Below are 13,369 nucleotides of genomic sequence, written 5' to 3'. Positions count from 1 at the left end.
AATAAACTATTAGAAACATAAAAGTGAAACCAGATATTTTTAAGGCTTTCTTACATAGAAAAAAAGGTGAGAAAGTAATTGAATAAAAACTGTGTAAGCACACAGTCTCTGCCACTGATCAGTGCAGAGCTTGCATTCAAACATATGCAAAACAAAAAAAGCCCCTTATTCAGAATTTATGCAGGTGTTTTAACTACCTATCATAACAAATAGTTTCATAGCCAGGTGAAAAGTGTATTTTGAACTTGACAATGCTATATAATGCTTCCTGCATACCTTTATCCACATTACCAAATAAAAAACTTACTTTGAACTTTTTCCTCAGTTCATTCTCTTTCTTTTCTTTTTCCTTTTGTTCTTTCTTCTCTTGGTCCCTTCTTCTTTTGTCTTCTTTGTCCCACTTCTTCTCTTTTCCCCTTGATGATCTGAAAGTGCATTGCCAGGACACAACGTTTGAAGCAAATCTTCCTTAGAGCTACCTTACCCAAGGCTGACAAAAAACTGAAAGCGATGAAAAAAGACTTCTCCAAGTGAAATCAAAGCTACAGATTCCAAACCATAATGCAGCTACAACAGATAAAGCAGCCCTTTTTTACATATGTAAGTTAAAGTGCCTGTCCTCATGAGGACAACACACCAGAACAGGTTATCTGGCTCCACATGTGTGTCCAAATGTCTCTGGGTTTTGTTGAGCATGCTTGTGAACTGGCAGCAGTCTAGGTGTTGCACTGGATGCAGCTGTTAAATATTTACCCAGGCCACTAGTGGTTGCAATCTGAATTGAAGCCTGAGCTGCCACTGGATTGTGTTTTAAACTTGATTACAACCTATTACAGCAGTCTTCACAAATGTCTCAATCTTCTGTACTCATTTCTTCACACCAGGGTACACTGCCTGCAGTGACTCATGTACTGGAAATACTGGGGTCTGGGAACCTGGGGTAGAATTAGGACTACATCTCCATTTCTGTCATTTGGTTGGAAGGCCTATGTTTTAGAAGCCATAGAAGTCAGAAGAACTGACTGAGACTCCCTTTTTTTCTTTTTTTTATATTTTTGCTAAACAGATAGGCTCAAATTGCTAAAAAAAAAAGTCTGAAATGAGGATCACTTGGGTTATAAATCAAAGGGAATGTTTTCTGAAAATTTTTATACACCTGAAATATTCTTCATCAATTACTTATTCAGAGAGAATTAGAATTTTCCTTTGGTTATTGTAATACCCATAAATAAATCCCATAGGTTTAGACATTACTGGGGCAGGAGAGTCATCAAAGGAAAGGTCTAAATAGAAGAAGAACAAGCAGAACTTGTATTCTGTCTCTGTAGATATACTAGTTGACTCAGACAATGAAAATTGTCAATCCAACCTCTCACAGGAGTTCTAAGAACATTTAATTGAATAGCAATAAAAAAAACCCACCAAAAAATACCTGTCTGGGACCATAATACCTTGGGGCTGAGCTTCCTCCTAGGCTGTAATTCCAACCAGTGGTTCAGATATACTCCTTAGATCAGAAATCAGAGTTCTGTTACCTCAATCACAACTACATTATTTAATTTCAGGAGTTTTTCCACACCAGGGCATAGCAGGTCTAACTGGGAAACAACCTGTGAACAGCCAGACTTTCTCCAGGTGAAGTGAATGAAGAGAGTAATCCCTGTCAGACACTGCAGTGGAATGACACTTTTGTGCCAGGTGAAATACACATATCAGAAAAGACAGCAATAAAGATACAATAGATTTTAGAGTTCAGAATTATTACCTAATGTCATTAATGTCTTCATACATCTCTCCATCACTTTCTTGGCCCTAGAAAAAATAATCAGTTTTTAATGATCTAAGTAGAATTGGAAACACATGAAGAAACTTGATCTGCTATATATGCATCATACAAACGATATAAAAAACATTTATCTCATAATGCAAATACCTTTATTCATCCTAAAACAAGTTCCTCCATTATTCAAATGCACTATTATTTTATTTCTGCTATTTTTTTTACAATACCACACCTATGAAGCTTTGGATTGTTAGAATAACAGGAGCACATTGTTTAATCCAAAGTGGATGTTTTAATTGCAAAGTATGCCCTGTAAAGTCTTTATCATTGCTGATGATTTCATTACCCTACCTACTGATGAAGGTGTCAGGGTTAGCCCTATTTAAACTGGAATGCTAAGGATCTCAATGGGACTCAATTGTCTTAGTCCTTATATAGCCAGGTACTTAAATATAATGATAAAAATCTGTGATTAACTGAAATATTATATTACTAGAAGGGAACAGGGAAATTATTTCTGTTATTTCTAGAAAATTCCAGTGAAATTAAATGTCAGTGGAAATAAAAAGAAGGTGTAGTTTTGCATGTTCTTTAATCAATTTTTGGTGTCTAGGCAGCTTTGATCATTTGTTCCATTTTACTCTGCTTCCCTGATTTTATTTGTATCCTTTACAACAAATAATTGCTTCTATAACTTACTGTGAATATACTGGATTAAATCCACAAGTAATTTTCTAATGTGTTTAAGAAGTTTTACTAAATTTTAAGTTTTTTTGCTAAAAAAGGACTGGTTTATTTTGGTGGATAGTACTTACCTTCTGTATATTTCCATGACCTACAGGAATAAAAAATAAAAACCAGGATATTTATTTTTTTTTCTTTTACAGAAAAGAATTCATTCTAGCATTAACTATTTAAAATTGCCTATAACATCAATGATGTTAACTAGAAATATATGCTTTATATATGCAAATATGTTTGTTGATGAAGGTATGAATGCAAAATTCAGTTTTTACAGATAGCTTTTGTAGAACACTGCAAACCAAAAACATCTACAAACAGCATATTTCACTAGGTATTTTAAAAGTGGAAAATTTGTTTTGAAAAATCTCTGATGACACTGATGAATTTACCTATGCTATTTGTTTACAAAATCACTATTTATATGAAACAGTAATTGTCAAAAATCCTAATAAATCCAAAGAGACCTCAAAGAACTTGCTTGCACAGCCCAACAGCTGAGTAAGTAGGCCAAAGGCTCTTTTCCTAAGCCAGCCTCTGCCCTGGGCAGCAGGAGAAGATATTGTGTGAATCTCCTGCTCCTCACTCTGCTGCACAGCCTGCAGTGCTGTGAGTTGTGGATGGCTAGCACATCTGAATGATGCACAGCGCGCCTGGCACAGACCAAGTGCCACCAAGGAGGGATCTGAAGGCAGATTGAAATTCTTTGTGTCACAATCTGCTTCTCTGCTGCTCCTGGTACAGCTTACTGCTCCTCACTGCCTCAGACCACAAAGAGACAGTAAAAGCAGAGTCAACCAATCTTTTTTTTTTTTTTAATCAAGTATAAAACAGTGCCTCCTTTGCCAGACCACACAACGCCAACTCCGAAAGAGCAGCATTCATTTTGGTTCAGGTTTGAAAATCTTGTGATTTATGGTCCCAGCATATTTCTAACCAAACAAAAACAAAAACAAAAACAAAAACAAATAAAAAAATAAGAAAAAAAATAAAAAGAGGGCAGAGAGGGGGAAGAAAGAAATTTAATGCAGTTTCTGAGACTGTTATATTAATCACAGAACAGTAGATCTGTTATGAGACAATCATCTTCACTCATAAAGCTGCAGAACCAGTATAATTAGTTACACAAATCACTTTTGAATACAATTAACTTTTGTTTATCTTATAAATACAACATGCTTACAGCACGTTCTCACAGTAGCCATTAATTAAAATGTTTAAAATTGTATGCATCTTACCCTGTGAAACAAATTCAACATCATCATAATTTTCTTCATTGTCTAGGTTTCTGTAAGTATGAAAAGGTAGACATGTAAAACCTATGAAGATGATTTTATGATTACATTTTATTCAGCATTTTTCTGGTGCTTTTTATTATCTATTTTATACAAAGGCTGCACAGCATGTAGGAGCCCTATATCCTACATAGGTACACGTAGGATTTTCAAAACTGTTATTCCTGACTGCGACTCAGTGTTTCAGGTGGGGCCACCTTGATCCTGAGTAAAAAACACCAAAGTGAGCCAGATGTTCTCAGATACCATTTAGATGAGTGTGGTATGAAAAATGTCATAGGCAGATGGGCTGACTGAATGGAAATAATCTGTTGGGCTTTTTAACCATTTTTGCAGGTGCAGGCTTCTTACACAGTGCAGAAGTACAATGTCAGACTTTTGCTCAGTGCTAAATATAGCTCTGAGGCTTTGACTTGTTGGCCTTAAAGTCTAAATAAGGGACAAGAGAAACAATGGGGTAAAGGTTAGGCCCAAGGTAAAATGTCACCGGTGCTCTTAGATTTAAAATGTTGTTCAGATGAGAGAAACAAGAAATTGAATTGAGAATATAACTAATAATATCAGAGAATTTAAACTTCATAATGCCTTGTAACAGCAGAAAGAATACAAGGGCTGACAGTCACCATCTAAGAAGTGTAATCAAAAAAAGGACTTGAAAGCAGAATGGGCTGCTCTAAAATTGGCTTGATGGGGAAGCATGGAGACAGGTGAAAGCAAAGGCATCAGCATTCAGACACAGATTTTCTGCAGAGGGGAGACTTTACAGGGCACACTGGAATGGGAGAGCAAACAGGGCATTTGGAGGAACGTTTCACAGGTGTCTGATGTCAAACTTGGGTCCCATGCCTTGGTAAAGAGGAGGATACCCAGCATGGCTGCTGCAGGTACTGCGGCTGAGAGGCAGGACTGAGGCTGTCACAGAGCACTGAGCTGGACACGCCTCCCTAACTCTCCCTGCCTGCTGTTTGATGCTCTTTGCATTACCTGCTGGCCAGAGAGCAGCTCATTTTTCCGGGATCAGCTTGGTTCTGGTCAGTTTTGATGCTGGACTCGAGTACTTATAACTCTATCACCAGGGATTCTCCTCTTGTACCCAGCTCTTCAAAGAAGGATAAAGAAAGGAGCCCCACATCAACAGAGGCTTCTCTGGGTTATCACACAAGGCCATGGCACAGCCTCGGTGCAGTTTCACAATCAGTACTGAGCTCAGTTCCTCCAGATTGCAAAGCTGTTTCCTGGGGTATTGGGTCATAGACCTGACCCTTCTCACCCTCTTTGCCCAGAAAAATTCAGGGAAAACCTTCAGCTATTTAGGCTACTGATTTTCTATCAGTGTTTAAAATTTTTGGATTGTTCTGAAGTTAGAAATCAGTCTGTTCCTTTCCTCCTAGCCTCATCAACAAAGGCAAAAAGAATTGTCTACAAGACAATTCAGGGAAACAACTGAATAGATGGAGGGTTCAAATTAATACAAGCTAATTCTAAACAGGCCAGGTACAGGGTGGGATAAGGGAAGTAGTGTGAGACACCCCCTCTCAGAAATCTGGAACTCATGCAGTCTGCCTGCTGCTGCAGGAGGAGAGTGATAGGCAGAGGAAAGGTGAGAAAGTAAAGACTCTGCAGCTTATGTTTACTCACATTGTTTCAGAGCTGGGCTTGATGCTTCTGGGAGGCAGACTGGGAGCTGCTGTCACCTGCAGGGATGGGTGAGAGGCTGGTGGAGGAGGTGGTAACTGCACAGCAGAGTGTGATGGAGGTGTCGGTGGGGCAAGTGTTGATGAGGAAGGTGCTTTCTGTTTCAAAACTTCATTTTGAGGATCTGAAATAAAGGAGTACAGATTGAAATTATCAAGCAAACATCTGAGAAAGCAACTTCGCTGTGTTTGATGAAGTTTTGAGTAAGAAACCAGTACTGCACACCCCAGAGAAAGTATATTTTGTTGAAACTGCTCTTAGATATTTTTATTGCATTATCTTATCAGAGCAGAGAGAAGGAGACTCTGCATTCAAGAATGTTCTACATGTACAAGGCCTTGAAAATATCTTTGCCAAGACATGAAGAAAACAAAAAAACAAACAAAAAAAAATTGGAGTTCATCCAACACATTAAAAACTGTGTTTTAAAACTAAATTATAATTTACTTCCATAATTTTCTTAAAAAGACCAGCTGCAGAGTTTCATATGAGCACTGATGTAGTCTTGCTGAGTTTTATTTCTTGCTCAGAGAAAGAGTTTTAAAGGAAGGGATGAGAGATGAAAATATATTTTTGCCTTTATAAAGAGAGGTACAGGTCTCTGAACATCTTCAAATACATTTTTAATGTTAATTGCAGAAGTCTGGACTTAATTTTCTAGCAAGCTCAGACTAGAAAAGTGGCAGTCTGTGAAGCTGCACAGAAGCCACACCCTTAAAAGACAGGTGTAGCCTTAAAAACTGATGTTGCCGTGCACCAGGCACAGAAGCCACACTTACATGAGTGAGCTGGTGTGCATGTGTGCTGCATTGAATTCATGCTCCCTGCACAAGCCACAACCAAACTATAGCAACTGTTGCTCTGAGGCTTGATTTTGAGAGAAATTATTCTACACAAGCAAATTGAGTCAGAGTTTGGATGCCACGATGTTTTTGCATTTTTTTGTAGAAGTATCATTAGTGGATTAAAATATACCCAAAAAAAGTTGTCCCCAGCTACATAGAGACAAATCAAGGCTAATCCAATGAAGAGGAGAACAGAGGAAAAAAAGCAAATTCAGAGTTCTGTTAAAATCAATTGCAGCTGAGAAGAAACCCCTTGTCTTCTGTAGGTTTTATTTAAGTTTACACCTGTGAGAGATTAGAATCTTGTCAAGTAAAGGAAATGTTAACCACACTGAAAAAGAAGTGGTTCAAAACATAGAACAACGACAAATATTTGCTAAAGTTTAATATCAAGACTGAAAATTGCAAGAAGTAATTGGAAGAGCTCTTTTAGCTTGTTGGGTGTCTTGAATTCTGTCCTCATGGTGGACAAGAATAGGGGAATTGATAACTTTAGGCTGGACCTTTCCATATCTCACATGGAAATCAAAGTGAAATTATCAAGCCTTGACAGTTTTTCTACTTACTACCACACCACTCAAGAATTTATGGATAAATATTTCTTCATGGATGTTTGGACCAACTTGTCAATATACATATGAACAATGGTGCATTTTAACTTGTTCCTTCATTACTTAAACAGCAAAATACCGATAGTCCCAACATGGATGATTACACAGGCAAATTCTTTTGTGGTTTGTGCCTTAAGGAACATGCATCTTAGGAAAGAAGATCCTTACAATTTAAGATATGCCAAGATTAAATTTGTACCACTTAGGTTTTTAACATTTTATTCAAAAATATAGCCCAAAAGTCAAGTAAAATAATCCTTTCTTTTAGTACTTAGGAGGCTACAGCAGTCAATGTGTGCCAGCTGGAGAGTACCCAAGGAGAAAAGTAAGAATGAGGTCCAGAAAACATGAATTCCTGAATATACTGAACGAATGGTGGTTGTTTAGGGAAACATTATAAGACTGGGGTAGAACAAAATTAATACCTAAGTCTCTGGTTGTGAAGAAAGGGATAATTTATATTTTCCCCCTTCTTTTCCACAGTGAAAAGGCAATAAATAACATGTCTAAACGCTAGCAACATTTGTTAGGAGACACTTTCTAACAGTGCAAGTGGAATTTCCATGCCTTGAGGTCCCTGTTGAAGATGTAGGGTAAATTTATGGCATGAATAAGTTCTGGCACAGTTGTTCTTTCCCTATATATTGGGATGGACATCAACATAGTGACAACTTCTTTATATCCCTTCCAATTCAATGATGAAATCCTTTGATTGCTGTCCTCTGTGTTACATCACATTTGAAAAATATTTCCTGCTATATTGAGATCAACAGCTAGAGATATACCAAAGTAACATTTTGGCTAAAATGAGTCTTTCAGTTGTTTGAGGGGTGTTCACAGGACAAAGAATACCACAGAGTTTTTATAGTGGTACTTGTTTAAGTTTGCTTCCTATTAAAACCTGCATCTTACTGTTTACTAAGCTCCTCAGGCTTCAGGTTCAGGTATTTTAATTTTTACCTTTGCACACAGGGTCAAAAGCCTTTTTATCACCTCTGTTATACCCAAAGGTATACTGACACCACTGGAATGAATACATAACTCAGATTTATTTTTGGTGACTTTAAAAACTTAACTTTTAAAATCTGAATTAAGGATGGGGTTTGTTTTGTTTTGGTTTTTTTTCATGTAGTAATTAATTCACAGATATTTCTGCCATCTCTCCAACCCTTCCAACACTGCAGAAAATCTGGCACTGGAATTCTACAAGGCATGCACTTGTCTGCCACAGGTAATGATGAAAATTGCAAGTCATTTTTCTTCTGGCCATATCTCTACTGATTGCATCCTAGGGGGTTTCGGTATTTTTTCCAATTGTCATCTCTCCTCTTGTTTTGGAAGTGCATACTCCTGACTATTAAACTAATGCCCACAAGAAAATAGCTTTTATTCAAAAACTTTGTAACTATATGAGAATTCTTTAATGGTAAAACTCCAAGAATTTAGAGTTACAAGCTGATAACCCTTATGCATTACACTCTTGTGTCTCATTATCCTTAACTAATTGTAGAGTTGCTTATAACTTGATTTTTTTCCCCCCAAATCATTACACAACCTTGTCTCACAGTATGGTTTATGTTTCTTCATTATATATGTACAATTGCATTTGAATAAAAGCAAACTTTGCTTAAATGAGCCAAAGTTACACCTGACTGTCCTCTTGTTGAATCTGAATATCTGGAGACTCTGTCTTAGCACTTAATTCTCCATAGTCTTTATTCATCCACAGAATACCAGCTATAATTTCTTATTGCCCTAAAGATTCTTATAAAGATGAATACCACTGACAACATGTATCTCCAGCTGAATTCTAGATTCTAACCAAAGAAAGCAACTAGAAAGTACTCTTTTTTTTGTTTGCTTAGTTGATTTTTCAGTTGTTGTTTTGTTTTCCTGAAAGCCATGTTAATGGGTATTAATGATACTGTCAAATTTATTTTTATGTTTTAATAGGGATAGTGTCAAATTCATAATTGTGTTTTAATTTTTGTTGTAGCAGTTTTTCTGTGGTTATATCTACATTGCCCTAACAGAGCATTGTGTATGTGCAAAACATGCATATGAAGCTTTTGTCATCATATTGTATTACTTCTTGTGATAAGTTTGTAGGACTAAGGTAAAAATTATTCCCAAGTCTCTGTGCATAATACTTCTTTCATCTGATGTCTTTTGAGAGCCAAACCCAGGCAATAGGAAACTGAGCCAGGAAAGGACAGCACATGCATTTTAGATTAAGTGCTTATTTTTAAGTATAAAGGCTGAACAACCTGTCCTTTTCTGATTTTTGTAGTTTGTTATAATCCAACAGTAACTAAATGGTCATCACATTAATGGAAGTACTGTTTTTTTATTTTCATGAGAACTGACTCTTCTCTGCCTTTAGAGCTTTAATTAGCTTAATTACTTACACGTATTGAGATTGATGTAGGTGTAAAATGCTTTAATACTAGAAATAGTGAAATGATTTAGGTAGAAAAGTGTTATAATCAGAACTGCTGAGGCAAATCTATCATAACATTTCAATAGTGTTTTTTTGACTCCAGTTCCTGGTTTTTTTTGGGTTTTTTTATTATTTTTTAAATCTGGGACACTTGGTACTGTAAAAATGGGGAAAGTTCTGTCGAACAGCAGGTCAGCTGCAGACACTCAGATCAAGAAATTAAACTGAAATTACATCCTGGTTTCTCATGCACCTGAAGCACTCTCACCACAGTATACAATGTTAAGGGTGGTCCCTGTGTGGCAGCTTTGACAGCTAACACCTCAGTTTCCAAACAGCCTCTCCTCTCTTAGGACTCAGCTTTTTCACATGAATAAACAGAGGCAGAAACTGAAGCACTTCAAAAAGAAACAGAAGAACAGAAGAAAAGAGGCAGCATCTGTATAGAGAAACCTTCCATAGAAACTGTCCACAGAATGTCCCAAATATCCCATTACACTGCTGCTTTAAATGTGGAATTACACTTCTTTAATCATGCCCAGATCCTCAGCACTTAAAGTACAATTATGCACAGAACACTGCAAAAATCTATCGTGTGCTCCTAGAGAACCTTCTCAAGTAGCTTCTATATGAGCAATGGCCAAAACTGCCCATATACATTACATTCTTGGGAATGTTTGTTTATCAAGAAGTGAAGGACACTGAAGTTGTCTTGATGCAATACTTGTGACTTTGACCCTTGCCATTCTTGGCTTATGAAGGGGAAACACTGATTCATCTTTGGTAGCCAGTATGACATCTTGAGAAAGATCCCATCTTCCCTTCATGTCCAGATATTCTGTGTTCAACAGCAGAAGAAATGAACCTGCATAAAGGAGCATAATTTCTATGCCTCTCCCATGTGAACTCAAAGAGAAATTACAAGCCCAGCTCTTTTGGAGCTTGTGAATTCTGTGTGGGCAAAGGCATTCAGGGGAGAATGAGAAAAAGCCATTCTCACCCTACTAAAACCTTCAGAGCTGTCCTTAGATACTTTATCACTCTGTCCTGAGATGCTAATGCCATAAATATGTGGCAAAATGAAACACTGCCTAGTACTGTTTAAGCCCATAATGGAGTAAACCTGGAACAAGCATTACTTGCTGGGATGGGAATCTTAGGGGAAACCAGAACTTTGGTCACAGATGGTTCTCTGTTTCTCAAAATTGTAAAATGAATTGGACTCATGTGCAAGGGTGATTTTGGTTCCAGTACTAATAAAGGTTAAATGACACATCTCTATTTATTGCCTCCCTAAATACCAGGGTATCTTGATGTTTGGGTGAGAGATTGGCACACAGAAGAAGGTGAACATGCAATTATCAACCTGAGAAGAATAGAAACTGTCAAAGGGAAAAAAAAAACCCATATACTTTTTTTGCACTCACACCCATAATTCTACATCCATCAGCTGAAGATACAAACCCTTCTGTTCAATCCAATCAGTATTGCAATAGAATGTGTTTATTTGGCAAAAGCTTTTAATTGGCAACAATGACAAATAATAATTTTGATAATCCCCCTTGAAGCAGGAAAATATCATGTTCTAGCAGAGGGTGGTCTGGCTTCAGCCATTCATATTTTTCTCACCCTTGACTGGACTGCAGCAGCAATATATACCCACTCCCAAAGCCAGCAGCATTTTAAAAATCCCAGTTAGCTCAGAGCATCTGTACTGATCTTATCTGCAATATACTCTCTTGAGAATGCATTAGCCTGGCCTCCAGTCTCCAAACAGTCCAGACTTAACTACAAAGAATGAACTGTTAATGATGTTTAAGGTATCAGGCTGTAGCACCCAGCCTATCCATTGCCTTGATCCAGAAATTTCTGGTGCAAGACTGAAACCTAAATAAAACTGGAACTGAACAGCAATGCATAGCACTGTGAGCATTCCATTTTGAGTGGTCTCATCATACCTGCTTCACCACACGTGGACAGCATAAATACATACACATAGTTAAGAAAATGCTGTCCATTATGGGAACTGACAATGGTCAAATAAGAGATTTTTAGGCTTCAGGCATTAGCTTGAGCCTGTGTGAAACCAAGTCACACAAGGTTCTCACTCTGGTCTGAGAAATCATAAGGTGGAATCCAAACAGTCCTTGGAGAAGGAAAACAAACTTTGCAGGTGTTGTTTGGATCCTTGCTGTTTACTTGTAAGAAACAGTCAAGGAGTGTTGTTCCTAACTCTCCAATGATGGTGATGTGTTGGTTCGGTGACCAATGAGAGTTTTACCTTTTCAGACCTTCTCAGAACTGTCTACAGAAGAAGACCTGGAAGAACAAAACTTGCTCTCTTTTGCAACCCAGTTAAGAGAGTCTGTGTTGTGCTTTTGTTGTTCCTAAAATAGTGTGGCAGACAACAATGCAGTCTCTTGCACATGGAAGGAAAAAAACAGGGTCTTGACTTTACATTCTAAAAAACCCCACACCTTCTTTGGCCTAGGTTATGGTATTTAGTGAGACCTTATTCCATTTGACCCCTGATGCAGTGAACTCCTGGTGTGTTGTTGACTCCTGCTTTTAGTAATATTAAGAAAACCTGACAGTGAACAGTACTACAATGAAACTTGGAATATTCTGTGGGAAAAATGCTTGTAATTTAAAAATTCTTAGTGAATTTTTATAGTTTTAATCATAAAATGACTTCAGAATTTTTAAGCAGTTACACATCAGAAAGCTTCGCACTTTAAAAGAATCCTTTTACAAAGCAAAGTGCTTTTGAGCTACTCTGCAAACCCAGCATGCTTTTCAGTTCTACTGCAAAGCACATCACCACTTCTACATGCAAGACCTGGGAAGATTTCTGGGTTTTACTGAGAGTTTACTAAGAACCTCAACATTTGCAGCAGCTGATCAGCCACTTCCTACTTCATCTGTAATGTGCAGAGTGCTGTGCTCTGCTCTGCTTCCCTAACCACATTTTCGTTTAAATACAAGCCATGGTTTCAGGTTTCACTATTGTGCTGCTTTGTAACTGCTCAGGGTGAGCAGGTAAACTTACAACAGAGCTGAAGCTCAGTGCTTTTGATTATGCTGTTCTTACACATGCTGTATCAACAAAGTTCACAACTTAAAAACTAAAGTTTTCAAGAAAAAGTTTCAAGAAAATTTCTTGTTGGTGCTCTCCTTGACCTTACTTTTAAAAATGCCTAGGTATAATCTTCTTAGATTCCCTTCCCTTCCCTTCCCTTCCCTTCCCTTCCCTTCCCTTCCCTTCCCTTCCCTTCCCTTCCCTTCCCTTCCCTTCCCTTCCCTTCCCTTCCCTTCCCTTCCCTTCCCTTCCCTTCCCTTCCCTTCCCTTCCCTTCCCTTCCCTTCCCTTCCCTTCCCTTCCCTTCCCTTCCCTTCCCTTCCCTTCCCTTCCCTTCCCTTCCCTTCCCTTCCCTTCCCTTCCCTTCCCTTCCCTTCCCTTCCCTTCCCTTCCCTTCCCTTCCCTTCCCTTCCCTTCCCTTCCCTTCCCTTCCCTTCCCTTCCCTTCCCTTCCCTTCCCTTCCCTTCCCTTCCCTTCCCTTCCCTTCCCCTCTTCTTCCTCTTTCTTTTTCTTTCTCTTTATGACTTAATGACTACTTCTGGTTCTACTAATAATATTTATAAATCTGAGTCAATTTCCTTTTGCATTGTATCATTTCATATTCAAGAAAAAAAAAAATGGAAATCATTCAAAAATGGAGGATATATAAGAGAGTAATAATTTAAAACTAATTTTTTGTAATTAATTTATATTTGAAAGAGAAGGCAAAAGAAAATGTGCAAAGTCATGCAAAGGCAAGTAAAAGAAAATGTACAGGAAAAGTTTTCTTAAAATGTGACTATTTCCCAAATTGAAAAAATGATGAATGATCTAAAAATATTTCAATGTGAAAAATAATTACATCATGCATACCACGGTATGTAAAAAAAACATTTTCATAA

The 13,369-nt window shown here is 37.7% G+C and overlaps 1 protein-coding gene across 4 annotated transcripts in view; it reads right to left on the bottom strand.

The window, feature by feature from the left end:
* FYB1 (FYN binding protein 1) overlaps positions 1-13,369 on the bottom strand; it is a 59,711-nt gene that overhangs the window by 20,178 nt on the left and 26,164 nt on the right. For all 4 annotated transcript variants that reach the window (XM_086870131.1, XM_086870132.1, XM_023944541.2 and 1 more), the window contains exons 3-7: positions 5,458-5,638; positions 3,763-3,812; positions 2,599-2,618; positions 1,766-1,812; positions 308-425 (exon numbers count right to left, since the gene is read on the bottom strand). In XM_086870131.1, coding sequence (XP_086726257.1) covers positions 308-425; positions 1,766-1,812; positions 2,599-2,618; positions 3,763-3,812; positions 5,458-5,638 — 416 coding nt within the window. The remainder of the gene's footprint in view (positions 1-307; positions 426-1,765; positions 1,813-2,598; positions 2,619-3,762; positions 3,813-5,457; positions 5,639-13,369) is intronic.

This window comes from Cyanistes caeruleus, chromosome Z (assembly GCF_971803275.1).
Source record: "Cyanistes caeruleus chromosome Z, bCyaCae1.hap1.1, whole genome shotgun sequence".
Taxonomy (NCBI): Eukaryota; Metazoa; Chordata; class Aves; order Passeriformes; family Paridae; genus Cyanistes; species Cyanistes caeruleus.
This window is presented reverse-complemented; position numbering and strand designations above follow the sequence as displayed.